Genomic DNA, 27,904 nt, shown 5'->3' with positions numbered 1-27,904 from the left:
TGGACGAATGGGCGGCCGAGGATCTTGCAGCATTCGTCCAGCTTGTCTGCCCACTGCCAAAATGCGTGATCAGGAGTCAACGACCCATCGTCCGACTGTGTACGCGCATGGCCTTCGAATAGTTCAATGTAACCACCAGGAGCAAGACCGCTGCAGAGGATTAATGAAGGGTGACACGGAAAAACGAAGAACGCGTACTTGTATGCTTGCTTGAAGAATGCGTGCCAGTCCGAAACACTAGATGTCATACCACGGATATGGATATAGTCAAAAGGCTGGCTGAATGTCCAGGGTTGTTCAATGTCGTCAACTTCGAACTTGAGATTCGGTGGAACACTGCAAATCTATTAGTGGTTGAAAATAATCTAAGAAAGAGGTTTAATTATACAATTGAGTCTGCACCGGTGTAAGATCGACCCCTAGAACCTGCGAACACTTTAATTTTGATCTTCTCGCTGGGGAATGAAGCTGAGCCCACCTCAGCTTCGGGATGTTCATCGGCGAATTCGATGGCCCAAAGTCCCGTGCCTGTTCCGATGTCCAGGACGCGCTTAACGCCTGAATTCTCATTGTTCGAGGGAGCAAGACCCAGCTTATATTCCAGTGTCAACAGGTAGAGGTTATGCTGCAAATCTTCAAACTTCTTTAGTAACCAGACTGCTCATTGTTCCTCGGGCTACGAACCAAGCCTGTCGTTCTCTCTTTCGTCGTTGGGGAAAAGATATTCTAGTTTTGTTAGAAATTTCTCTTGAAGTTGAATTCGATGCCTGGCGGATCCGAATACGAATGAGGTTGCTCACTTCCGTCTTTGTATTTGTGGTAAGTTCTCCCATTCTCTAAGCGATGCTGAAGAATCGAGCTGGACAAGCTTGTGCTTGAAGATGCCACACTCTACAGCGAGTCAGAAGATCATTCTCGTATAATGTATCAGAACGTTGCAGCGAGAAGTCGTGCTTACTGTCGCTCTGTCCGAGGCATCATCATCCGTCAACTATGAGCAGAGTCAGTGACTTTCTTCTGATAAAGTCTACGGTATTTCTTACGTCGCTGTTCTCTGCTTCTGCCTCTAGGATGGGGCCGTGGTTGGTTGCAATAGCGTGACCGGCACTACTAGTAGGCTCCGGGTTATTGGCGGATGGTGAAGAAGCAATGCCTACAGCGCTCTCTTCAGCTCGAGCAGTTCTCTGAGAGCCAGCCATGGTGTATGAAGATTGGACTATGAAATGGCAAGGAATTCGCCCAGATAGCGAGAACAACTTGTGCTCTTTTATGTCTCCAAGTGTCCAGTCGAAGTTACCCCTCATCTTAGCTAAGTAGGATAATGCAGGTCTGTGGCACTGTGACAGTGGAGCATCGTGCTTGCTGATGATGTTGGTTCCAACAAACATGAGTTATGACGAGTACTGACATGAGCAGCAGCAAGTCCACCATACCACCAACACAGGAAAAGCATTCTTGTCTGCACCGAAGTGCATCAAAACCGGATATAACCCGGTCGAACGTGCGCTCATTCAGTTGACTTACAATACAGGCATAGAGGCCGTCTTATTTGAGCCAGCAGATGTGAGCCGATGACAACGCGATAGAAGATGGAACTTCTGGAAGCTGACTGGATCTCATCGTTTGAGACTCAGTGATAATAACTGTGAGCAGATACACGGTTTCACCTCAGACGAAGTATCGATGCCGAATTATGATGCAGCTTCCTTACAGCCATCTTCGTGTAAAAGTTCATCTTCACTAAAAACCTAGGTTATTGCATTTCATATGTTTGACAAGTGTCGCAGGGTATACATGGCATTAGTTTATACCCACAATTAACACCGTCGATTTTGCGACAACAAGACAGTTAGACACCTTTGAACTTTCGCCCTCAAATCGCCCCGTCAAGCCCTAGGCTACACAACAAGGTGCAGTCAGCCCCAATGTGGAATGTTTTCGAATTTTCGGAAGATCATGAGTCGGGAAAATTGAGCCAAAATATGAGCGGCGTGATTTGCCTCGGTGGCAGCTCAAGATATGGTGTGTCGCATATTTCATTCGACCTCAATCATCGACGCCTTTTTTTTTCGTTGACACTAAACCATTTGAGGCACTAGGGCACCTTAATTTTAGGCTTAAATAAACGCTTTCTTGCTCCACCGCCAGCGCTCCGATTGAGTCAGGCCCGAGATGAACAATGACAGAAAGCCATCCGGAGCGGGCCGAATGTTAGGTCTCAGTCACATTGCGCCTCAATTCCATGAGTGGCTGAACGCCTGTTTCACACAGACCTAGCATGGCTCAGAACCCTGAATCCTTCCATTTCCCACTGATTGTTAATCCTTGGTTGTCAATCGCGCGTCATCCCATCATTTCTTCTCTCAGCCCCGGTCTAGACGCTTGAGACTTGGCCAAGAGCCCCGGCGTGCTCGTGTTCTTTCCAGAGCGTCTAAAATGAGGGCTGTGCACAACTAGTGCTTTGAATAGCGCTGCAGGACTCCGTGGATCACGTGGAGACCAAAGCGCGACTCATCCCTCACGATTCCCTGCCCCCGAGCATCCCGTCTCACCTCATCCATTTTCTCTTCAGGCTCATCGGTGGCCACCATTACAGTCATTATGGTCTCATTAGGCGGCGTCTTTCTTCTTTTCGTCTTTCTAGCGACACATGCCTTAACACGCGACATTCCGAGCAATGTAAAAGACTTCTACGAGTTCGTGCGCGGGCGGAACAAGTGCCATCGTACGTTAGCAAGCGGGTTTCACAGCAGTGAGGGTGACAGCGGAGGTACGTGCTTCATCCCCTCAAGGGCTAATGCTTCGAAGATGCTCATAGAATCCATTCACTAGATTTCAGCTACTGCGGAGATTACCTGGATGATTACAAAATCATATATCTCCAAGGGAAAAATGGTGAGCTGGTCAACATGGACGTGGACTGCGATGGCGAGCAAGCCGGAGGCGACGGACGATGCGGTAGCTCCACCGACACTCAATCTGAGACGACATTCCGCGATCAGCTGAGGAGTTATGGAACTGGGCGACGAGATTTGAACGCCTCGGTACACACTTATGTTGTTTTCGGGAATGAAGGTACTAAAAGCGGCTGGCCGACATTCAATCCAGAAAAGCATGGCATCAGACCACTCAGCGTAATGGCTGTCGTGTGTAATAACAAATTGGTAAGTCTACCTCTATTTCGCTTGATACTTTAGTCTAATCTACTTTGTCTAGCTGTATGGAATCTGGGGAGATACAAATGGTGACGATGGACCTCAAGCCATGGTAGGTGAGGCTTCCCTATCACTCGCTACTGCATGCTATGGCAATAGTATCAACGGCAACTCAGGACATGATGACAATGATGTTTTATATATTGCCTTCACGGGCGATGATGCTGTTCCTGGCGCAAGCGGGGCGAATTGGACTGCGTCAAATTACGAGGACTTCCAAAGCAGCATTTCAGATCTTGGGAATAAGCTCATTGAGCGTGTTGGGAGTGGGGGAAATAGTAGGCCACTTGGAAATCAATGGATACTCTTTCCCATGGCTTTCTTCGGAACTATTTTACTCCTATTTTAGTATTACTAGAAATATGCAACGAGAACCTAATATCATTTACCACCGCATCGAAGACATTTCAGCAAGGTTCGCGGTGCGAATTGACAATCGGAAATTACATGTAGATGGTAGGCTCATCTACAAGACTTGCCTGATGTTCAACATTTTCTTGTGGCCAGGGCATATGCACATGGAGGATTGCTCATGAAGGAGTCTTCTGAGAGGGAACTGAATATATGTGTGATTCAAACAATTTATCTGCTGCAAACCTGAGCCCTTCGTCAATATCTGCCATGTCCGCAAACAAGTGCCATCTTGCAACTGTTTTACTAGGTACTTCTCGGCGAAACTTTGCATAACATATCGACCTGCTTAACCAACCAGTAGTTCTCATGCCGGATTCTTTCCGGTTCCACAGGCGTGAAGTCAAAGGTCTTGACCAAGATGGGCACAAGCTTGTTGATTTCCAGCAAGCTAATGTTTTTCCCGATGCAAGTACGAGAACCTACTCCAAACTATGGACGATTCATCAGTAAGTATCTAAGGTAGGCATATTCGATCAGGGTGTGACTCACCGGTATCCAATTCGATTCCATGAGAGAAATGTGTTCTTTGTCCTGACTGAACCACCTATCAGGGCGGTATTCATCGGCATCAGCACCGAAAACATCCTTGTTTCGGTGCAAGACCCAGGTATTGACGCCTACAACACACTGCAGTCACTCTTGTCAGTCAAATCTACCCATATGGCCCATCAAGGCTGTAGTAATGGGACTTACACCCTCGTTGAAGTCTCTCCCGAGTAGATTTACACCACCTTTGGGGACAACACGGGCTAGCGGAAGGCCTGTTGCTGGATGCAGTCTGAGTGATTCTTTGATACAAGCCTGGAGAAAGCTCATAGCTTGAGCATCTTTGAAAGGGATGAACTCAGGGTTGTCTAGCTCTGCAAACTTGGCGTCGATATCTTCGCGAAGCTGTGATGATTATTAGAAAGATCATCCGAGCCAGGCGCAGCATACAGCTCCGCTTATGAGGAGTCAGTCACTTACCCTCTGAAGCACTTTGGGATGGGACGCAAGGTCATAGATAACAGCGCATAGTGATATCGAAGTTGTATCAGAGCCAGCTCCGATGTTGGTCATACATGTCGTGAAGACGGCGCTCTCTGGGAACTTTCCAGGATTTTCGTGGTGCAGACGGAAGAGCTTGGACATGAAGTCTTGCCTGTCTGGGCTCCCCTTCTCCATGTCAAACCGGTCTTTGCCCCTGTTCAGCTGCTCGGTTGTGAAGTTGATCCCGTTCATTAGCTTTCCTGGTGGGAGTTTGGACACTATCCAGTCGAGAGTTCCATGTAGCTCGTGTTCTATCCCCACCATAGCGCAGTACTTGAGGTAAACGTGTTGACTAGCAAAAATCCCAAGTCGATCGCTTCCTGTATCAAGGCAGCCAAATCTTCGTCCAAGCTGTATGCAATTGGTGAGAATGTGTGACAGGACTGCAGATGAGACAAGTTTACGGAGAGACTTACCGTGATTTGACTGACGACATCGAATGCATAACATTGCATCCAAAATTGAAGGTCTATGGGATTTTGAGTCTGACTCAAGTCTTCAAGTTGCTTCACAAAGACTCTCAAACAGTCTTCGACATCAGGCTCCATTGCTCTAAGGGAGGTGACAGAGTAAAGGTTTGCCACGAGACGTCGATTTGCGGCATGACGTGCACCATCCCGGTCTGTGAAGAGGTCTTGCCAAGGAAGGCCGACTGGACTTGAAGCTTCGTACCACGCGGACTAGGAAGTGACTAATGTCAGTAAGGCAAGAATTACTCCATGGGCTCTATGATGCGTACCTTGAGAAAGCCCTTTCCAATACCATAAATCGTCTTGATTACGGCCGGGTCGTTGATACTATATTGCTTAGGAGCAATCCGCACTATGGCACCTGTGTATTGAATCATCTTGTAAGCAAGGGGTTCTCATAGTTTCGCACGGTAAGAAAGGCAATGTACCGTATTTCTCATGCAGTTGAATGTTGCGATGATGAAAGTTTCCGTCTCTCACATGTCGGAAGTACCAGAGTCTCGAGAAGCGAGCCTCGAATGGACCAGGCAACTTCCGAAGAGACGAAAAGGTCTCTGTGATAACATCTACTGAAGCCCAAATGAGGACGACAAGGGAGAGAAGAAGGACATAAATCCATGGTGTGAGAGTGAATGTCGAGTTATTTCGATCCATTGTGATTTGCGAATGCCTGACCCGCGTTCGGGGCAGCTAGATGTAGGAACAGAATCGATGAAAAATGATGTCGTGTAATAGCTGTCCAAAGTTGCTCTCAAGACTATGTGTGAGGTGGAAGCTTCTATTCTTGGCTGAAAATTGTTCGGGCAGGACTAAAAACAGTGTTGCTTAGGCTTTCAGGAGCGGGTTAAGCAAAACTTTGGCCCGCGGAGTCAGTAAATTTGAAATGCTGCAACTGGACAAGATTTTGCACTGAAGTACTTGCCTAGAAGTACTCTCACAAGAAGACTACATGAGTTGTAGCAACAATTCTTGCTGGATCGAGGTTGACGATGATCTCTTTCGTAAACAACCGCAGGCATCTAAATTTATGTGTTTTTCGCACCCCACAAGCCATTTGCTAGTATAAACCCAGACCAATCATACCCTTGAAAGTGCTTTCACTCATTTTGTTAATGCTCGACCTCCAACTTCTGTGCCCGGAGTCCGTATGGCACCCGTTAGCTAAGCCATGCTGCCAGGCTTCGACCATGCTCCCCGAAACCTTACCCCGCAAGATCTGAGCATCGCAGCGCTAGGAGACTTTTTTGATCTGCCCGTTACCCCACATGAGATTACTGCCACGCATACGGGGCATGCCATGCGGCTTGGCTATCGCAGTAGGATACAAGTGTGGTCAGTATCAGTTGCTTTTGGGATACCTTAAGGATGCCTCTTTGCTCATAGCAGACAGTCTTTTGGTCTTTGTCGCCTACCATATTTGGCTGAACGTTTTTCGGGGCCGTGTTTCATCTCGATTGTTTTCGAAACCTTTTGTTAGTCCTCATCAATCATGGACGCTGACAACCGGAGAGTCATTCGTCACTCGAATGGGCAGACAACCGCATATATTCTCGACTCCTTTGTCGACCCTTGGAAACCAGCTGAGACTATACTACTTCAACATGGCTTCGGACGAACGTCAGATCACTTCTATCATTGGGTTCCGGCTCTAGCTAGAAAGTATAATGTCTTGCGTCGTGACCTCCGAGGCCATGGCGGCTCAAGCTATCCCGGCCTCGATGACGATGATGTCTACCAATACACGACTGCCACGATCTTGGATGAGATCAAGGACACCCTAGATCAACTGAACATCGAGAAGGTTCACTTTGTTGGGGAGTCAACAAGCGGTATGCTCGCAGAGATATTTGCCGCAACACATCCAGAACGCGTCAGCTCCATTATTGTGTGTTCATCGCCAACCCATTTGCCGGCCTCAGCGCAGCAGTTCCTTGCTTTCGGTTTGGAATCTTGGCCTCAAGCATGCCGCCAACTTGGATCAAGGGGGTGGGCAGAACGACTCCTTGGTGCGAGCGGCACTGTGGCGAGTAGCGATCCCGACTACCTTGCATGGTGGAAGGACAAGGTTGCTGTCAGTGACGGAGAGGGGCTGGCAGGATATGCTGAATTCTTGAGTCAGCTGGACGCTCAGCCATACTTGGGAGAAATAAAAGCTCCCATGTTGATTCTATCGCCTACAAACAGTGCTCTAGTCAGCGTTGAGTCCATGAAGAAGCTAAGTGCGGAGGTTGGCTCGTCGAAGCTAGCAATCATCGAGTCTCAAGGGCACGAAATTTACGCCGAAGCTGCAGAGGATTGTATCTCGAAGATTAAGGATTTTCTACAGGAACTTGAGATTCGAGAATGCTAGCCTTCCGCTTTTCAAAGAGCTTGGTAAATACGCCAGTTTCTCAATTATTCACGAATGCTACAATAGGATCTTGCTCTATGTCGTTGTCGTGTGTTTGGGTGACGATTATTCAAGACGCCACAGATATTCCTCGCCAATTGCGAAGTTTTGAATCCCGAGTTCAGGTTGTCAGTCGTAAATTCCGTATGAGAAAAGGTAGGCTCAATATGTGTGTTTACTACATGTACCTTAGCTCCGGGCCTGCATCCGCCATTCTCTGCTAACTCCTATCCATAATCCAAATTATGTCTTCGAATTTGTGACGTAAAGGTAGACCGAAGAGCCATCACGATCCTCGAGAGAATATCAGTTGAGTCACTTCCAGGCAATACGCATCACTTTACTTACAATACAGCGGGGGTCCTTTGAGGCCTTTTCAAATACTCCATAGGCCGCTTCTGCCATCGTCGGCTGGATATTCTCCTGTTTTGCAGCATTGATGCCCAGAGATAGATCCTTGAGAAACATCTGAGTCTTGAATCCCAGCCTCCAATCATTGCTACTAGGGGCATGTGGGATGACGCCTGGGACTGGGCAGACATTATCTCCCATGAATGTCTGACCGGTAGAGTTGTGAATAATTGTCTGAAGCATCTTTGGGTCCACTCCAGACTTTACTCCGATTGCCATAGCTTCAGATATCAGAAGTAGAACAGAGCAGGAGATGTAGTTGTTGCTGATCTTAGCAGCAAGCCCCGAACCAACATCACCGCACCAGAAGAGCTTTTCAGGGTCGCCCATCATTGAAACTACCTGCCGTAGTCTTTGGGATACAAGGTCCCCCTTGTCATCAGGTTTGCGTCCGATCATGAATGAGAGAGTCGCCTTTTCCGCTGCTGGTACGCCTCCCTGGGACACATCAGAGTCAGACAGCGGCGTTGCTATTGATGGATCAAGGATACTTTATGTAGTCACACATGTTAAGAAGGAAGACTCACAGAAACAGGGGCATCGACATATATCCCTTGAGAAGCCTTTCTTATCTGATCTGCCACTTGCCGTGCGGTTGTAGTATCAATTGTACTGCACTCAATCAACAGTCTTTGTGGGTTTTTGGGAGCGGAAACGATGCCATCTTCAATGTCGAGATAGACCTTCGATACTTCTGGTGCCCCGGGTACCATGGAAACCACCACATCTACTGCGGCAGCAACTTCACGTGGATTTGCAGAGACTTCCACCTGTCCGAAGCTTGCAAATTGTTCAACAAACTTCTCGCAGACTGATTTATTGACGTCAAACACATGAACGGTAGATTGGCTCTTTAAATTTCGCCGAATCGATGCAGCCATGGGATAGCCGATGGCACCGAGGCCTACGGGAGTCAGCAGTCATTTAGCGACGGACAAGATTGAGTCTTACCTATGAAGCCAATATTGAAGTCCATCTTTCCGATATTGCAGAGATTTGGTGTATTTACAGTCTAAAGGACTGATCGTATCACTCAAAAAAAAAAAAAAAAAAAAAAAAAATTGACGAGAACGATCGTGGTCATTAGGTTTCAGGCATGCAATCACAGATGTCGGCAATGGAATAGTCCTCAGAGGGGTTCCCCGCACCGCACCTCTGACAGGCAGTTAACAGTCGCCATAAGCCAAATCAGCCCAGCCTCCTTGTCCCCCCACATCACCCCGCATCCGCCTAATGGACAGTGATCAGTCTCTGTACCTACACAACGGCAGCGATATGAAAACGTTTGTGCGAGAAGGGCCCATATTGATAGCGGCTACAGATGCTCAAGGTCAAAGCCGCCTTCTTTCTTGTCTGGCGCGCACATCCAGCAGCTACACACTTTCTGATCACCAACTGAACCACCATGACCAAGAACGGCGAAAAGCTGAAGGTTGGAGTTATCGGACCGGCTGGTTTCGGTGGCTCCTACTTGGTTGTCGAACTCATCAACCGCGGGCATCGTGTTGTAGGACTGTCTCGCAACCCGCAGAAACTGGGTACTCATGAGCTCTACGAGCCGCGGCCTATCAATCTTGAAACCTCCACTGAAGGAGAATTGGCTACGGCCTTCAGTGATCTTGAGGTTGTGGTGTGCGAATACGGGCCTCATACAGCAGGTCACGAGGCCTTGCAGTACAGTGAGTTGCTTAAAATTGGCCCTTAACAATGAATTGTCTGATCAGGTAATATGATAGTGCCATTCATCGAGATGATCAGGAAAATTATCCTTGCCGTCAAACGCGCCAAAACAGGATACTTCGTGATGGTCGGTGGAACTGGCAGCTTGCATGTGCCTCATGAAGACGGCGTGTGCGTGGCGGACAGCAAGGACTTTTTCTTGGCCTACCGCCGCGGGATTGCGGACAGTCATGCTCATGTCACATACATGGAAGAGAGGCTTGGGCCGATAGGAAGGGCTTTGAGAGTATACCGTGACGCTCGTCTTCTTGTCAAAGAGGGCAGAGGAAGCACCGAGGAGAAAGAGGCAGCGCATGAAACGATAAATGCCTACGAAGCTCAACTGAAAGCGCAACAAGACGCATCGAGCAGCTTCATCAAAGCTGCGCGGGCTAGCCTCATGTTTTTCGAAGGCAATACATCCTTCGACTGGACGTATGTGTCTCCGAGCGCACTATATCGTCCCGGCAGGCGTACAGGCAGATACGAGATCACTATAAGCAATTTGCCGCTGAGGGATGGCCCTGATGGTGACAGTCCTCTGGATGGGAAGTTGTTGGGGATTTCGGCAGCGGACCTTGCCATAGCCATCTCTGACGAAGTCGAGTCACGAAAGCACAAGCAACAGCATTGGACAGCAACGGGGGACTTGACCGATGACAACCCCGCTCCATCGTATTTAACATTGAATTGAATGGAATCACATTTTCCTTGCATGAAATATACTCAACCAATACAATGAGTGATATGTGAATGCGGAGATCTCATGTGCCCACCTATGTTGCTCTTTTGCTGTATTCGGGGCTCAATCGATATACCCCGAGTTGGAGACAGCCCGCACCGATGTGGAGTACGCCGAAGTTCAGGCATGTTAGTGTACCTACCGCGTCTGCGTGATAACTGAGGCAGCCCCAGCCACTGTAATTCCCCCAAGGACCTGGTCAATCTAGTAGACCCCTACAGCAAACGTAACACGCAAAAATGTCTGCCTACACTGTCAGCGATTCGGAATTCCAGAAGTTGGAGGGCAAAGTCATCTTGGTCACTGGAGGTGCGGCTGGCATTGGAAGAGCCATTGTCGATCTCGCTCATCGTAAGCTTCAGAAAATGAGCCATTGGCGCCGTACTGACTGTTGCGTGATAGGGCATGGGGCAAAAGTAGCATTCTGCGATGTTGACGAGACTCGAGGAAAGCAAGTCCAGAAAGAGCTCGGAAAGTAAGTCGCATCATTTCCTACGGTCTTACTATGAAGTCCCTCATATAAGGCACGCTGTTGGCTCATGATCAAGCATCAATAGCGTTTTCTTCAAAAAATGTGACATCTCGGACTGGGACGACCTTGTCAGCTTCTTTGAAGATGTTCATTCAGAGCTTGGTCCCATTGATACCGTCATTTCGAATGCCGCAATCAACAAAGTCGAGACTCTGGACGAGCCGAACCCTGGAGCAGACTGGTATCTTCAAAAACCTGATGTTTCGGTTCTCAATGTCAACATGGCTGGCACGTGGTACGTGACCAAATGTGCCATCGGTTTCTTTCGCAAGAACCCGGAGACGAGATCTCAACTGGTTCTATTCGGGTCCGCCGCTAGCTTCTTCGATACGCCACCCTGCTACACCTACTGTGCCAGCAAGGCGGCTGTTCTGGGCCTTATGCGCGCCATGAGGACTCAATTGCCGAAAATGAATATCACTGTCAATATGATCGCACCTTGGATGACAGGTAAGTGTGCTCTTCCCCTCGAGGACTGATTGAGCAGTTCACGTCTGCACAGGAAGCTGAACCTTGCAGATACGGAGATGGTCACCGATCATATCAGAAGTATTTGGGAGGAGTTACCTGCAAATACGCCAAAAGACGTTGCCACAGCAAGCCTACTACCTGCTATGCGACCTGAAGTAAATGGAAAGTCTTTCTTCATTCACGGCGGGAATATTAGTGACCTGGAGGACAAGCTTGACGAGACTCAACCTCTATGGTTAGGAACCGACCTCGATAAGCAGATGAGAGAAGGGCAGCGTAGACTAATTCCATAGTTAGATTACGAAGTGAGAGAAATACCACAATGGTCAGTGATTTATAGTAGTCTCTAGATCTTGTATTTGCAAGATCGAATCTATAACTACTCTACAAGTAGAAAACGGCAAAAGACGTGCCCTTCGATGGTGCGGTTTCTCAAAAGCTACATATGTATTTCCAGCCAACGTACTAACAAAGGAATACGATGTAAAATTCCACTACTTTAGGCGAAGAAACGCGACTTTATAATAGTTAGATATTGATATTCACAACGAGCTTGACATCTAGGCTGTTCGCCAGACCCTCTGTATAAGTAGGATCATAGGTAAGCTGATCAATGACCTTCTTCGAAGTTCTTTTCCCTCAACGCGCTATACTCCCTCCGAATTATTTCTTCATGTGCGACAGAGCGGCATGAAATGGAGCATTCGAAAGGCTCAGGGACACTCAGAAAGCCTGGCATCATTCGAGTCGTTGGGAGTCTCTTCCCCCCGTTGGGGTCTGCTTTCCGCTCAATGTTGAATGCCCACAAGATGCGGGAAACAGCAATAAAGAGAGATTTCTCAGCTAGATGGACTCCAGGACACGCACGTCTGTCGGGATGTTAGCCGTCTATGGCATCTTCTCACGACGCTCGATTTCGGGTTGTGGAATACGTACCGGCCAGCACCATAGGAAAAGTGATCGCGGTCATATGGATCCTGCGAGTTCATGTACTCCGCTGCAGAGAGTGGACTGTTGAGAAACCGAGATGGATCGTATTCATCGGCATTTTCGTAGCGGCTTGGATCGCGCTGGATAGCCCTGAAGATTTGGCACTATGTGTTAGCAAATGTTCTTGGGAGCATGTGACTTGCATGTGATTACTCACCACCAATTCAGGACGACTACAGAGTCCTTCGGGATGAAGTGTCCTTCGTACCAGTCGTCCTCGGTTGAAGCGTGATACATCCCAAATTTGTTGACTGGACGCCATCGTAAGGTTTCTTTAATCATCGCCCGAACGTAAGGGAGATCTTTCTCATCTTCCCATGTGGGCATTCGGTCGCTTCCGACGACACGGTCAATCTCTTCCTGGCCCTTCCGCATTTTTTCGGGGAAAAGAGTCATAGCCAGCGTCCAATTGTTTATAGTCGTAGCTGTTGTTTCGGAACCAGCCTCAACCAGGCCACCGCAGGTATATGCGGCGAGCAAGTCGTCGATGCCATTCTTTTTAGGATCACCAAGGTAAAAGTCCTTGCAGAAGCAGTCTTTGGCAGTGCCGTTGTCCGTTGTCTTCTTTAAAGCCTCCCAAAGCTCCAGCCAGATCTTGCTGTCGTGGGCAAATGCTTTCTTGCCCCAGGTGCGCCAGTTTCCCAAGAGAAACTCGGGAAGATTAGCGAGGCCGGGTAAACTCTCGACCGCGAAGGCACCAGGAGCCATCATGATGGAAAGATTCTCCAGAACGCTGAAGATCTTGGAGATAATAGGGTCTTGGAAGGAAGGGATGCGATACCCATAGGTGGCTAGCATGATAACAGAGGTAGAGTAGCGTCGATTGATGGTGTAAAACTCATCGGGCTGATCTAGTAGATCGTGAAGCACCACTTTGGACTCTAGATCTTGCGATGGCATGTATCTCTTCGAAGCATTCAAGTTGAGAAGTGCGTGGCTGTGCTTTCTCAGGTTCCTCCAGTCTTGCCCATATGCCATGAACAGTTGTCGGGACTTCCCACTTGCAACATCCTGAGCCAGCGGGAGATGCGGTCGTGAGGAATATATGGCCGATTTCTTATCCATGAGATCTTTGACTGCTTTCGGCGATGAAAGCCAGATGTAGTCGGTTGCTCCGACTTTCGTGTAGAAGATATCGCCATAGGTGCGATGCCAGTCGCGGACTTTTTGTCGCACAAGTTCCGAGTCTGCTAGGTCGTAGAGATTTCCAATGATCGGAAGCCCTCGAGGTCCAGGTGGTAATTTCTTCCTTCGTGGGTCCTGTCAAAGAGACTCCGGTTCAGCATGTATAAGCTACATGGAGAAACATGTACTCACTGTCAACTGATTTGGAACATAACGAAAATAACAACCAAGCAGAACCAGGACTATCGTCAGGCCAATACCTCCAATATGAATTGAGCCTTCTTTTGGAAGAATGTTCACACTTGGTAAATGAATCTTGATGAATTTCATCTTGCGGAAGGGAATCTGCGCTATAGACTTGGCTTGATGGATACTTAGCTTGATGTGGATAATTGACGTGCGATGAACAATTCCACACATTGACGGAATCTTTGAATAGCACTAGCCAGTCTCAAGAGAACTTAAGTTGGACTTTGAATCATACAAGATTGCCCGTCCGTATGGACCTACATAATGTGGGGGGCAGGGGTAGTGTCTGGGGAGCTACAACAAGTCCCTGGTAGATGCGGGGAGCTTCGAAACTCTACTACTTTGTGTTCGAATCCATGTCACTGGGGAACATCAACCTCATCCTAAATTAGTGAGATTTTGAGCAAGGGAAATGAAGAACAGTCGGAATGATGATGAGACGAACTTGAGTTGATTTCACGCGGTCATTACCTGCTCCTGCTACCACCATTCTGCCGGTCATGTCCAACGTATGCGGACAGTCACCAGTTCACCACGATCATGGGACAATTTCATAGAACAATGCATGTTCAAATCCATGGCATCGAGCGATCTTCGGCACGTCTATTGACTAAGTTGATTGCATATATCCAAACCTAGCTTACTATCCGACTCCGTAGGTGTACACCACACCGCAACCGACTTGACCATGTCGTTACTTCTCATTTTCTTCGTTCCAGGCAATGATGACCTTTTCAGCAACTTTGAACCCCTCTATACCAGCTGGCATTCCGCAGTAAATAGCCGCCTGCAGCAGTGTCTCCCGAATCTCTACGTCACTTGCCCCATTGTTCAGCGCTCCACGGACGTGGGCCGCAAGCTCGGGGGCTCTGTTCAGAGCGCATAACATGGCAATGTTCAAGAGAGATCGCTGCTTTCTCTCCAAGCCTGGTCGAGCCCAGACCGAGCCCCAGCAAGCCTCTGTGACGAGCTCTTGCATCGGCCTCGCAAAGTCTGACGAACCGCCGGCCAGAGCCGCGTCAACGTAAGACGTTCCTGCGACATCATATCGGATCTTCAGTCCTTTTTCGTATAGGATCTTGTGGGCTTCCGCCTCTTTGGCAGTATTTGCTGCAAGCTTGTCGGCCATCTTGGTGTCTCCAGTGCTGACGGGCCGTTGTGTGGATTGGATGAGAGTTGATACGCCGTAAGAATGGTCTGGGATCTGGAGATGTGCTGGTGAGATCTGGGTTCAGCTTGCTAGTACGTATCATACGACAGCTGCTGCCTGAGTCAAGTTTACATCAAAGTCCCATTTCAACCACCAAACTGCCACAGGGAGGCTGCTTACATGACGGATGTGATTTTCCGGCCCTTCCATGTTTTTACCCCATATCAGAGTGAATTCTCTCTCCACATAACCCCACATCACCACGGAACGGAGATCCGTATGCACCCCGCATTAGGGTGGCGGGGTCCTGCTTCCGTGCGGTCACTTTGTAAACCGGAGTGGGGAATCGGCATCGTTGGTTTGAACCAGCCATGTCCTTGCCTGGCCCGGATCCAGACTGTAGCAAAGCAGCTCGCAGTGACAAAGGTGCAATGGTGTCACCGAGAGCCCGCTCGACATGATCAGTGAGAGATACTTGACGTGTGGAGCTATTGAGCTTCTGTGAAATTGGGACATTGAATACTGAGTTGAATCAATGAGGACATATGCCTTCTGGCACAGAGCAGTCCGGTAGTTGAGGGTATTTGCAGTAACTGGCAACCAGGAAACGGCTTATTGTCAAGTTCGGAATGAGAAAACATGGATAGTCTAGAAAATTACTAACTCCACTCAGATTCAATCAACCTGCCAGTCCTCGTTGCCTCCAATGTATCTGTAAAGTACGCGAGAGTCGAGGTCACGACATTTAGGATCTTGACTCGCCTCCTTGTAAGCTCTGAGCCCAACAGCACCAAGGATCAATTTGGCGCCAACTTTCTCTGCCGTGGAGACAGCCAAGCCAAAATCTTTTGCCATCAGCTGAATCTTGAAACCGCCTTGATATCCGTGACTTGCTGGGGCATTTGTACAGATGCCAGGCACAGGATTCCACTTGTCGCAGATCGTGCTTTGTGCAGTGCTGTTGGAGAACACGCGTGCGAGGAGTCGAGGATCCATACCAGCTCTCATCCCGATGTTCATGGCTTCGGAAGTTGCAAGTGAAATCAGCGCTGAGCAGTAGTTGTTGCAAAGCTTTGCCGTAAGGCCCAAGCCTGGGCCGCCACATGCAATAATGGTTTTTCCCATGAGGCTCAGTAAGTCGCGAATTTCTGGCCAGTTCGGGTCTTTCTCGGAGCAGCCAATCATAAGGGTCAATGTAGCGGCTTCAGCGCCGAGGGTACCACCAGATACAGGTGCATCACAGAAGAATGTTGATGGAAATTGGGATTTGATAGCGGTTGATACCAGCTGTGATGTCTCCGTATCGATAGTTGAGCAATCGATGAGCAGACGGGATTTCAGCTCAGGGCCCAATACCCCGGTGTCTGGATCCAGATATACGGTTCTCACATGACTGCCCTCTGGAAGCATGGTGAAGACTATGTCCTATATCCCAATGTTAGTCACGCAATGTCGAAGTGGTAGAATACATGTATGATTGACCCGGTGTCAACTCACAGCTTTTTGTGAAACCTCTCTTGGGGATTTGCACCCTGTTATAAGTGCATCCTTTGCCTGATGGGCGAGTTTCTTCATGGAGCTCTCTGAGATATCGTAGACGTATGTTTGAGAACCCTTCGCTACTTTTGTGACGAGATTGGAGGCCATGGGCAAACCCATAGCCCCAAGGCCAATGAATCCTAGACTAAGTGGCTGATCCATGACAAGAAAAAAGAGCGTGCAATAGTGAGATGGAGAAGTTCTTGGGTGCGCATGAGTGTAGGTGTTTGTCTTCTTCGTGATGTCTCTGGAAGATATATGGATCCAGTTCAAGGTGTCAAGGCTTGCTCAAGTAATCAGGCGAGTCTGATGTAGGTAGGCCGTTGGGGCGGGGTAAGGAAGGTGACTGCCTACCTACTCATACTACTGTACTAAGGTTAGACCGTAAGATGGCAGAGCCGCCGAGCACATCTCACAGCACAAGCACTGAGTTGGGCACTTGAAACAAGTGTAAATTTGGGGACTTGGAGGCATTTGTGATTTTCCAAAAGTTTTGACTGATGCGATAAAACGCTTGAGAATTGCTGTGTGATTCGTGTCTGGTGGCTCAATCAATTTTGCCAGGGAAAAACGCTCCTTGGTGATCTTGTGCCCAAGCTGCGTCATGAGCAAAGATTACCTGCAATATGAGTCTGCTTTGCTTTGAAGCTTCTTGCAACATCGAAATGCTGTTCAGCGTGTCTGTAGCCTCTTCTTTGTTCATATGGATACAACAAGCTCGACCCTCACCATCTTCCCACTCAGCTATATGCATCTCGCCTGTCAACAGGCGAGCGTCGTGACAAGCATCTCCGATGAGCATCACCCAGGATTGAGGTCCTACTCTTGCGAGAAGTCCAAGATGACCAGGCAAGTGGCCTGGCAAATCGACAGCATACAAGGAACCATCATCGCTTTCCCCAATATCCAGTATTCTCAATCTCCCCAAATTCATCCAACGTTTCCCGAACCCCTCTGCGTCAACATGTCCCCCGGGGCCCGGAATCTCTTCAACCCTGAGGCGGTCGAAAAGATCAGACTGGAAATTGGAATGAGACATATGCCCATTCATCCCCTGGCTGAGCAATTCGAGCGATCCTTGACCAACTCGAAAGCGAGCGTTAGGAAAGTCGGAAGGAGTCCCAATATGGTCCCAGTGAACATGACTGAGTATGACTTCGTTGATAGCTGCCACATCAAGACCTCCATCGATCAGGCTCTGTCGAACGTCCGGTAGTAAGGTCATCGGCTGGCGATTCTTTGTGTGGCTTTGTATTGGCGTAGAATAGAGTTCAATATCCCGTCTCAAGCCCAAATCGAAAAGGATGCGTCGTTGACCCCCTTCGATTAGATTTTGCGAGACGAGGAAAGAGAGTGACGGCACAAGCGTGGTCTCGTCCTTAGACACCCCCGCGACGAAGAACCGCTTGGGGAGGGTGAATTCGCCGCCCCGGAGAGCGGAGACTTGGACCTCTCCTCGTGCTTTCGACTCCAGATCTGTAAGGGCAGCTGTCATCTCATCGAACAGAGACATGTTGATTTGAAATTTCTTGCGTATTTCGAGATGGGGCCGGTAGGTGCAGAGCGTGGGCAAGACGTGTGGGTGCCGACAATCCAGGCGGCGAAGGACCAGTACTTGCGGGGTAGCTATGTGACCCAGTCCTGCGTCTCCGTGTTAGAAATGAGAACCTACTTGGGATTCAGGACTTCCGCGAATGATCTGTATCAAAGCTGCCGAGAATGCATCTAAATACACAAGTTATCTCTTCGACTCGCTCTTTTACAACCCGACTAGCCTGTCATATGCTGCCCACATGCATCCTTGATCCATCGAATCTCCACACAAGGATGGTCAACTCCGACGCCACACTTCCTGATGCCACCGTACTTGAGGTACAATCAGCAGAATGATATCAGCCTACGGCTCAGTTTTTTTCCCTTTCAAGAACCTTGGAACCATGACAGTGTACATTGCAACATGTTGAAGATATCTGCATCTAGATCTCTAGATGGAGGGAAATGAGTTTAATATTTGGTCCCCACGTCATCGTTACAGCGCTTGACGTAGTTTGACCACTAGCAAAATACGTTTTGCAACAAAGAGATGTGATGTATCCTTCCATCCGTATCTTCCGCGTTGTACGCCACGCCGATAGAGTTGCGGCGGTTGGCATCAAATGCGTCTTGATACGCGTCAGCCAGTTGGTTCAAGATTCCTCCCATCCGTGGCGTAATGCCCCACACCCAGACCTAAGAAGTGATCAGTATATCAGTTTGAAACAATACATGAGAATAAGATTTCATCACCTACATCTTGTAGAAACCAGCCCCATGTCCTGGCGATTCCGGCAGCAAGAGTCGTGCCCTCCCCGATATCGCACTCAGCCTCATCTAGAGTCTCTCTGATCAAAGTTAATAGCTCCAGCTCGCTCTGACTTGGTTGCATCCCAGCCATCTTGTCCTGCTCTATGGACTGAGCCCATTTTGACACCAGCAGACCTGTTTGCACCAAGTAGGTCAGCATGATGAAAGCATCCTTTAGCTTTGAGGACTGCCTCGAAGTCACTTACCACCCGTCCACCCTGCCACAGCATGCTCAACACTCCATCGAAAAGCGGCAGTCTTCCGGACCAAAAGATGCCCCATCTTGACTGGGACAATCATGCCTTCGAAGGCCTTCGAGACCATCTTGAGAAGGTAGGAGCTTCGTTCCATCCTGCCCATAACGAATGATGACACGCATGACTCAAGATCCCTATCTTCAAGGTTCAACAAGCTGATCCGACAGGGAGTGGTGGCTATTTTCGACAGTCTTGTGTAAGCTATGCGCAAGACTGCCTGACAGTTAAAAACAAGCGAGATTTCTTTATCCTTCTCGTCTTCTTCTGGGCGTGGTTGACGTAACTCGCTCCTGACACCTTTCAGAAAAGCATCGCACCGAGCCAACGACTGCATAGCTCCGTTGAGAAGCGAAAGTCTCAGGGGGTCTTGGTCATCACCATTGTCGTGCCTTGCAATCGAACATGTTGAAGCGAGGGCTTGGCAGACTTGTAATCTCTGCCACATGTGAACGACGACCGCGTGGGTCAAGACGAGGGCAGTGAAAGTCGACACGCGGTACGGTACTGTGTCGGCATGATACCTTCCTTCAAGTAGAATATCAACAAGGACATCTTTGATTGTGTGTCGTCGGCTGTTTGGTGATCTTTTCGAGGCAGCTGTGCGAAGCTCTCGCCACTCTGCAGGCGACCTCGCGTTCCACATCTTTTCATCTTGATACGCTTCGATATCCAGATCTTGGGTCGCGTGAAATCCAGGGTTGACGTCGTAAATCACCATTGTGAGGGTACTCTCTATAAAGATGCCCCCCAGCGCGCGTTTCCACGACTCCAGCTCTATCCACGCGTGCCACGTCATCTCGGATGGTTCGGTTTGAGTGTTTTCTACCGCAGTGCGAGCCTGATTATAGACCTTTGACGGCGTGAAACGTCACTAGTCAGTATCATTGTCTCGAAGTCGTTTGCAACCGCTCATGGAGGGACGGATTGACTCACCAAAGTGTAGAAGCCATTTTCTTTCATCGTTGCGTCAATGAGGTCCTTCTCCCCGCTCATGACTGCGTAAAAGCTAAGAAGGATTTTCGCTTGCACAAACCAAAGGAAGTAGTCCTTTACCATGGATTTGGGATCGTCCTTATTTGGTTGAGGCAGCTGTTCCACACTGCGGATTGCCAAGTCATAGAGATGACGCGCGCGACGACGGTCTAGGCGATAGAGAGCGCCGATGGAACAAATGGAAAGCACCAAGGGGCCCGGAGTGTGTGCCAAATCAAAAGTTTGCATGTGAATGATCGGGAAGTGGCTATGAAAACTCGTAATGTAAGCAGATAGGAAGCCTTGCAACGTTTTGGCAGTGGGCAGCTGAAAGTCTCCAGCTGATATTCTCAGTCTTGAAGACATGTCTTTGCGAAGAGACGTATGCGTGTCTTCGTCAAAGGTCACGGTCGGATATTGTTGACGCCCGTCTTCGAGTAGAGAAGGGAGATCGCTGCTAGCCGAGGGTATATCGCAGCTAGCCCATCCAGGGGGGCCTTCGCTTGAAGGGTCCGCAGTGTTGGCATGGCCTGGAATTAGTCTTCGATTATCTCTCTGCTCAGCGGTGTTACTTGGTATGGGCGAGAGGTCAAATGCGCCCATGCCAAGATGGGCCAGTGTTGTCGGTGAAAACAACTCATCGTTCTCCGTGGATGGACCAGCAGCACCGCTTTTCTCCGGTGAATTTTGTGGTTGACGAGAGGGTTGCTCTCGTGAAGCACCAGTCTCAAGTCCGTTTTCTGCCGGATATTTACTTGGCATGTCCACGGCAATACTTTCGAAGGGCAGATTCATGTCCATGAATAACGCTGAGTCTAGCGGCGGCAACTCTTCAACTGGATCGACGTCGTGAAAGTACTGGAGAGGAAGCAAGGTTCCTTCCTGTTGAGCATCAGGCCGGAAGATATCTGCGGGACGACTTTCGGTGGCTCGGTCGAGGGTGCTCGTATCCCTATGCCCCTCGAAGGATTGATCAGTCAATGGCTGAAACGACATCAACATTCGTTCAAGTTCAATTTCGGGATCCGCTGCTTGCCGAGAATATGACTTCCGTCGTGGGTTGGCTCGGCGCGCTTGACTGGAACATGGTGATGTTGTGGAAGAAGCGGCGCCATCGTCTGGCGACTGCGAGTCTGGAGATTCCTGGCCGGATCTTTCATCTTCCTCTTGGTCTATGTTCATGCAGTCATTGCCCCTCGACGGCGAGAACACCGTTGCTTGCGCCACGTGCAGTGGCGCACATGCCACTGTCACCACATCTCCAATCTTTTCTCTTGCTTGCTCTTTCGCATGAAGAGTGCGCTCGTGTCTCGTAACAAGGTCCCTGGAAGCTCTCAATTAGCAGGAAGTCGTGTGGCTTGTCCGAGATCGAAAAGTTTCTGCCAATACGTACTTCCTCGCGTATGACTTGTGACAGTATCGACAGACGTAAGGCTTCTCGTGCGTATGGGTTCTCTCGTGACGAATGCAGTGCTCGCTGCGCTTAAAGGCTTTCGAGCAATGCGCGCACTTGTACTGGCGTCGTGGTCGACCTCTTCGCGCGGCGCTGGAGGGACTTCCTTCGGGCCCTGAAGACATGGACGTTTTGACTTTATACTCCCTCTCTCTGAATGCGATGGTCTCGCCTCGATTGTTTACTTCTGTCGATTCGAATAACTTCAAGCTGTGGATTGGTAGCCTCAAGTGCCATGATGTGGTGTTGGCAAGGAACACTGCGGGCAGATCGGATTCATGAGATGCCGACAGAGGCCGCACTTGACTTGCGGGGGACCAGGACATCCCCTACATTCTTCTCCGCACCTGTTGCGTATTGACCCGTTAGTGTCCTGGGAGGTCTGAAATCCACGGCATGCGACTCGCTGATGGCTGATGAATCAGGGCTGTGTCAGCTTCTTCCGCAGCGAAGGGCCCCATCCTAGCGTCACATCTCATGCACTACACACTCGGCAGTGATGGGAGGGCAAACCCAGCAAGGTTTACGGCGCCTTCTGCACCCCAGAAGCCGCTAAGTCAGGTTTATATTGGCAAAGGCTGGGGAAGACTGCGGGGAAGTGGCAGGGGCCAGCGCTCACAATCGACAACTCAAGCAGCATAGTGTGAGGGATCGTTTCTTAGCTAGTAGTACTTATCTGCCCAGGAAGAAATTCGGTCCCAACGCTTCATGGCCTTCCATGAGCTTTTATTCTGTTCAGGACAGTGTCATCAAACATGGGGTGTAAGATTGACATTAACACAGCATCGCTGCCGTCCTTGATGAACTCGGCATCATGGGCCATTGCAATGTGCATCCCATACTCCTCAGCTGCTTTTCTGAGTCTGGAAATCGTATCAAGTGCTTTGTCTAAATCTTCATGCAAGCAGAAACGGGATCCGTCGTCCATTTTGACGTTGGCGATTTCTCGGCGACCAAGAAAATATCCCTGCTCGGAAGTAAGCCTGTTGTTCAGTGACACTCGGAAGATGAGTCCATTGCGGAAGGCTTCATGAAGGATGGTGTGGAAACCCTCGGAATAATGATGTTTGACGGATATACACTGACCTTGAATGACAGCAGTCACTTGCCATGACGATGCGTTCGCCCGATTCTAAATGGGCGCATGCTGCGAGATTTCCTGCCATATGCCCAGGGGCTTCGATGATCCAAAGACTGCCATCTCCGAAATAGTCCAGTGCTGATTGGAATGGGCCCCAGGACTGCCACGACCCTTCGAGCTCTTGGAAGTTCTCCGTCCGAACTTTGGCATCGCCGAAAATTCGAGAGTCCCATTGAACCATCGGCTGGACTTCATCATTCTGGATATGCCCTGGAGAGCAGTGCGAAGCTGTTCCGCGGCCAAAGATGACCTTGGCATTGGGAAACTCTTCTTTGATCGGACGACAGTGATCCCAATGTGCATGACTGCTAGCCAATCAATTGTTCTGGTATCCAAATAAACGTACTTGGATTTGCTTATAAAAATACCTGAAGAGCACTGTATCAATGTCCGAGGTTTTCACACCAAGGTCTTGCAACTGGTCTGCAAGCCGTCTACGTGGCCCGACTGGATTGCAGCTTTTCCAGTGGTAATTCAACACGAACGGAGTGTACATTTGTCGGTTCTGTTGAACGTCAAAGCGTGAGTATTGCACAACCATTCAAGTTTCTTGACTTACATCACTGATACCAAGATCCCAAAGGATCTTGCGGCCTGATACTCTATGATGGATGTAGAAACACCAGTTGTAAAGGAAATATGGCCTGTCATGCCCATCTGCGTGGATCTTTGTGTCGTCTGTAGTAGTGAGACCTCCGCCATCAAGTAAGGTCAATTCGACAGCACCTCTCGAGAATGGAAGAGTTTTGATGCCCTTCATGTTGTTTTGATAAGAGTGTGTCTTGCTGCGAAATTTCCTTGGTAGTTACCCCAAGCCATCATGCAACCAAAGCGGATGCGTCCAGTCTTCATATAATATTGTGTCAAGCTACTACCTCCACGTCGAAGCTCCCCCGCATTGTTTTGCGTGGCATTTTGCGTGTTAACAAAGCCACCAGGGTCCTTGTTCCTCAATCCGAACTCACGCCAACACTCCCCGTTGGAATGGCGAGGTGCAGCACAGGATTGCCAATGCTGTTGCATGGTGGAGAAAGAATCTGCATAGATTATCATCCGCTTACTTGATTGCTCGTTGGTTCAATCTTCTTGGAGCTGATTGTTTGTGAAATATTAATTCCACCGCCACACCCTTTGTTTGCTCAATCGTTCCATAGTGCAATTCTTTTCTTCTCAGTTTTCTGTTTGCTTACCGCCGCTTTCGCTTTACCACGTGGTAAAAGGCGTCCATATCGGTCGATAAGTTACATCCATGTTGTAGGTATTTGGACACATGATAGCATCTCTGCTGGCTTACGGGGAAGACATTACCTCATCAAAGAGCGATATGACACACTATCAATCATCTTGGACATAAACATTTAATCTCACTTCTTCATAATACTACAGCATTCCATTCTGTTACATGGACAGCCAGATAGTCACAGAGCTGGCTTCGCCTGTGCGTCGATATCGAAAGCCTTGTATCCCGTAAATAGACTATTCGGGTCCCACCGCCTTCGAATTTCCATGAAGCGAGCACGAGCTGAATCTGTCCATACTTTGATCTGGAATCACCTCGATGTCAACAGTGCTGTCGGCTATTATCAGTCAGGTAGGAGAGAAAACATACCTTGGGTGAATGCAAAGAGTTCTTCGATTGGTCAAAGTCGGCACTGTAGATCCCGCAGGCAACCGCTTCAGCCTTTTTGTACGAGGCCCGCATGGTTTCTCGGACTCGGGGCACAAGGGCAGCGTCCTTCCAGCCACTGAATGTTGATATGTAGTACTGCTGAGGAATACTGAAGACAGCATCTCTCTCATCTGGTTTGATAGTGTCGCAGATGTATATGCAGCCAAAAGATGACTTTGTTGGCAGCTCGCACATAGCGGGCTTGATGGCTTCAATCAACTGGAACGCGAATTAGCAGTGCATTAGCATTGAATAAAACCCATCATTTAAAGTTTAGTGTGCTTTTCCGTACCTTTGGAAGAGACACCGAAGGATCGTTGAGAATACTGTTGATCCCCCATTTCTGGTCCGGTGATTCTGGATTGATCTGTCGCTGGAGCTCAAAGAACTCCTCCCAGCTCGCTTCTGCCGTGACCTTTTCCTCAGTAAGGCAGCCCTTGATGTTCTCAGGAACTCCGTCCCAGACTTCTAGCATTGCAGCAGCCTCGGCCAAAGTATCTGCGTAAGCGCAAACATTGATAGCCATCACCAAAGGCGATGATTCAGGAACAACTTCCACCGCTTCACCGTCAAACAACTCCGGGTGAAGTACACAAATGGCCGACTCGGTAAACTTTCTTGGCATGGCGTCATTTCGTTCGAAAGCAAAAGTGAGTAAGTCTTCGAACTTATCACCAACAGTGAATGTTGTAGATCGCCAGAATAGTCGCTTCTTTGGTATAGTTCGGCTCCAGATTCTGGTCACAACTCCGAAGAATGCTTGCCCGCCGCCTCGAGCAGCCCAGAAGAGGTCTGCATTTTCTGTCCGGCTTGCAATCAACACTCGACCATCCGGGACAACAATTTCCAGTCGAACAATCCACTCTGTAATTGTAGCTCCCCATGCTCTCATGAAGAGACCTTGGCCGCCCGCTAGACAGAAACCTCCTAGCGCTACGTCAGGCGCATGCCCAAAAGGAAAGAATCTGCCAACTGCGTCTGTGGCCTTCCAGGCCTCATAAACGCGAATGCCGGGGCCCACCTCGACCTCCTCGGTGACTTGATCGTATTTGACGTGGTGATTAATGTTGCTCACGTCGATAAGAATTCCGTTATGGACTAGTGAGGGTTTGGAAGGGAGGTGTCCTCCAGATCGAATGCCGACTGAGACCTTTAGCTCTCTGGCCCTACGAAGTGCTTCGACAACATCCTGAGAGGTCTTTGCCACATGTATCTCAGTTGGATATCTGTCAGTCTCTTCTCTATTGAAGTAGAAATTCCGGAATTCTTCGTATTGTGCGGTTCCACGTCTAATAGCGATGCCTTCGTCGGGATTGGAAGATGCCATGTTGAAAACAGTATTGCCCGTGATGCTGCTATGATCTACGTGTATCCGTCAGGCAAGAGACATATATCCAAGTCATAATTCTCAATCTGATTCAAACTTAATCTGCCCGAGTTCAAGACTCGTGAATACCCCACATTGGGCCATTGTTGGCGGACAACTTGTGTCAGAACTAAGCGGATGTGGGGGCGGGGATGGATCAACCGCTTGAGTCTACATGTATACCTACCCCATGGCGCCGCGAGTGCCTATACCCGCTCATTGTGATTGTCCTTACATTGAATACTTTGTTTAGAAGAACCTCATAATTAAGCCGCAGGACTAGTGGACCAGGGTATGGGTGGAGAGCCTGCAACCTCAAGCTCATCCTACACTTGAACTGTCGAGCCAAAGAACTCTTCATTTCAGATACCAATAAGGGGCAAACAGCGGTGGACCTTAAGGGAAATGAGGAATTATCCAATTGGACCTCATAAAATTTCCAATCCATCCTTTGGGGAAGGCTTACGAGCTTTGAAGTTGTCGAGGTAGGCCAACAGACAGGAGTTGACACGAACATCAACGTCGATATGGTTGAAAGGCGCACACGAGGGAAGTTTGCAGTTCTTAGAGGTCGGAAACAACAAAGATAATAGCATACTTTCGTGTCTTATCAGCACCTCATTCCATCCATCGCTGCTTTTAAAAAGAGAAAGAAAAAAGGATTGATTCATTAGTTTCTCTCTGCTGCCAATAGAGGAAATGTTCGTTTCATCTCATCAAGCTTTGACTGAGACGACCCCGAAACGCTCCAGAGAGCGCAGCACCAGCCATGTACGAGATGGGCAAGCGAGAAGACAATTGGCTCACCTTACTTTAGCTCCGGTCGTCTTGTCTTTTGATCAGATAAAACACCAAACTTGGCTGAAGCGTGCACCTCGTAGGTAGCGCTAGCTACTAGATTGGCGGAAGCTTTCTGCGTGTCAGCAGCTTGCCACACCTTCCAAATTCAACACTCTCGGCATGATCTTCTTCGGATCCCGAGTCAATTTGGAGTTAAGCTTCCTCTATGAGGCAGCCTCCATGCAGGTACGATGCCTCGGGAGAGAGTCTACATCCCATGTTACGCTTGTTTGGACATGTTAAAACGCTCGACCTTCCCCAGGACGCACTCTAGCGTGTTTGCCTTTTTTATAACAGTAATTTATGCCAAGAAACTTGCCACGATGCGATATCTCGGCGCTGTCTCTGCATTCCTGGGGTTGATGTCCCTGGCGGAAAGTAAGAGCTCGTACGTCGCTGACTTGTCCATCTTGGCATTCTCCGGCACCCCGGTTGGGAAAGTCGTGCCTTTTAATGGCCGTAAGTGACTATTATATCGCCGATCTTGCGCTCAAGTGTCATATACTAACAAAAACAGTTGACCTTTACGTCTCGATGCCGCAAAATAAGAGCGAGAAAGGTCCAGATCCAATGCGACAATTTGGAGTTCTCATGCTACCTGACGTTTTTGGAATCCAGTCGACGGAGAACATGCTGTGAGTAAACCGAGGATCAATAATTCTTCTTCAGTCTAGCTTCGTACTTCGAGTAATAGCTAACCCTCTCAAAGTCTCGCCGACAGCTTTGCCCGCGCCGGTTATATCACTGTTGCCCCGGACTTGATGGACGGCAAGCCAAGGACCGAAGGCTCCACGTCAGGGTTCAACGCAAGCGAGTTTTTTAAGTCGCATGGACCTAGCATCACAGACCCCAAAGTCGAGAAAGCCATCACGTACATGCGAGAGCAGATGGGCGTCCGTCACATTGCCTCGACCGGGTATTGTTTCGGTGGGCGATATGTCTTCCGAGCACTTGGTCTTCCCGACAAAAAGGGAGTGCAGGTTGGGTTTGCTGCACATCCAAGCGCACTCGGTGACGACGAAATCAAGGCTATTAAAGGACCTGCAAGTTTGGCCGTGGCTGGTAAGTCCAAGTCCAGGGATTCTACATTTCCCTCCTTATGACTTCGGTGTACCTTACAAAACTAACCTCTACGCCGCACAGAGGGGGATACTGGCATGTTGACAAAAAGAAGGGTGGAAATTGAAACAGCCATGGGAACTACTGGTCAACCGTTTACGATGGCACTTTATGGCGGAACACCGCACGGCTTTGCTACACATCCTGATCTCAACAATCCCGTGCAAAAGGCTGCGAAAGAAGATGCGTTCCTACAAGCGGTTCGCTTCTTTGAGACATGGTTATGAGGAAAACAGTTCACTCGAGTAAATTTGCTTGCATCCAGCTATCGGAAGATACCTGTATGTTTAGGGGTCTTG

The 27,904-nt window shown here is 49.0% G+C and overlaps 7 protein-coding genes across 7 annotated transcripts; 3 read left to right on the top strand and 4 right to left on the bottom strand.

The window, feature by feature from the left end:
- Nucleotides 1–3,872: 3,872 nt before the first annotated feature.
- Nucleotides 3,873–4,850, bottom strand: N0V96_011971 (uncharacterized protein; the record flags this gene model as incomplete). The annotated part of the gene is made up of 4 exons (XM_053197085.2): nt 3,873–4,058; nt 4,119–4,256; nt 4,323–4,520; nt 4,596–4,850. The coding sequence occupies 4 exons, from the start codon at nt 4,848–4,850 to the stop codon at nt 3,873–3,875; spliced, it is 777 nt and encodes a 258-aa protein (XP_053045392.2).
- A 1,767-nt stretch (nt 4,851–6,617) lies between these two features.
- N0V96_011970 (uncharacterized protein) lies at nt 6,618–7,478 on the top strand (the record flags this gene model as incomplete). The annotated part of the gene is made up of 1 exon (XM_065759458.1): nt 6,618–7,478. One exon carries the CDS (start codon nt 6,618–6,620, stop codon nt 7,476–7,478), a length of 861 nt encoding a protein of 286 aa, XP_065611912.1.
- Nucleotides 7,479–10,628: 3,150 nt separating this feature from the next.
- On the top strand, nt 10,629–11,400 carry N0V96_011969 (uncharacterized protein; the record flags this gene model as incomplete). Its single annotated transcript, XM_053197083.2, has 3 exons — nt 10,629–10,740; nt 10,792–10,864; nt 10,938–11,400. 3 exons carry the CDS (start codon nt 10,629–10,631, stop codon nt 11,398–11,400), a joined length of 648 nt encoding a protein of 215 aa, XP_053045390.2.
- Nucleotides 11,401–12,535: 1,135 nt separating this feature from the next.
- Nucleotides 12,536–13,167, bottom strand: N0V96_011968 (uncharacterized protein; the record flags this gene model as incomplete). Its single annotated transcript, XM_065759457.1, has 2 exons — nt 12,536–13,140; nt 13,164–13,167. 2 exons carry the CDS (start codon nt 13,165–13,167, stop codon nt 12,536–12,538), a joined length of 609 nt encoding a protein of 202 aa, XP_065611911.1.
- Nucleotides 13,168–14,450: 1,283 nt separating this feature from the next.
- N0V96_011967 (uncharacterized protein) lies at nt 14,451–14,885 on the bottom strand (the record flags this gene model as incomplete). The annotated part of the gene is made up of 1 exon (XM_053197081.2): nt 14,451–14,885. One exon carries the CDS (start codon nt 14,883–14,885, stop codon nt 14,451–14,453), a length of 435 nt encoding a protein of 144 aa, XP_053045388.2.
- Nucleotides 14,886–24,161: 9,276 nt separating this feature from the next.
- On the bottom strand, nt 24,162–24,806 carry N0V96_011966 (uncharacterized protein; the record flags this gene model as incomplete). The annotated part of the gene is made up of 3 exons (XM_053197080.2): nt 24,162–24,188; nt 24,221–24,499; nt 24,573–24,806. 3 exons carry the CDS (start codon nt 24,804–24,806, stop codon nt 24,162–24,164), a joined length of 540 nt encoding a protein of 179 aa, XP_053045387.2.
- A 2,003-nt stretch (nt 24,807–26,809) lies between these two features.
- N0V96_011965 (uncharacterized protein) lies at nt 26,810–27,832 on the top strand (the record flags this gene model as incomplete). Its single annotated transcript, XM_053197079.2, has 4 exons — nt 26,810–26,945; nt 27,004–27,121; nt 27,196–27,548; nt 27,630–27,832. 4 exons carry the CDS (start codon nt 26,810–26,812, stop codon nt 27,830–27,832), a joined length of 810 nt encoding a protein of 269 aa, XP_053045386.2.
- Nucleotides 27,833–27,904: the final 72 nt, after the last annotated feature.

Source organism: Colletotrichum fioriniae (assembly GCF_027942845.1).
Source record: "Colletotrichum fioriniae strain IMI 355084 chromosome Unknown scaffold_20, whole genome shotgun sequence".
Classification (NCBI taxonomy): Eukaryota; Fungi; Ascomycota; class Sordariomycetes; order Glomerellales; family Glomerellaceae; genus Colletotrichum; species Colletotrichum fioriniae.
This window is presented reverse-complemented; position numbering and strand designations above follow the sequence as displayed.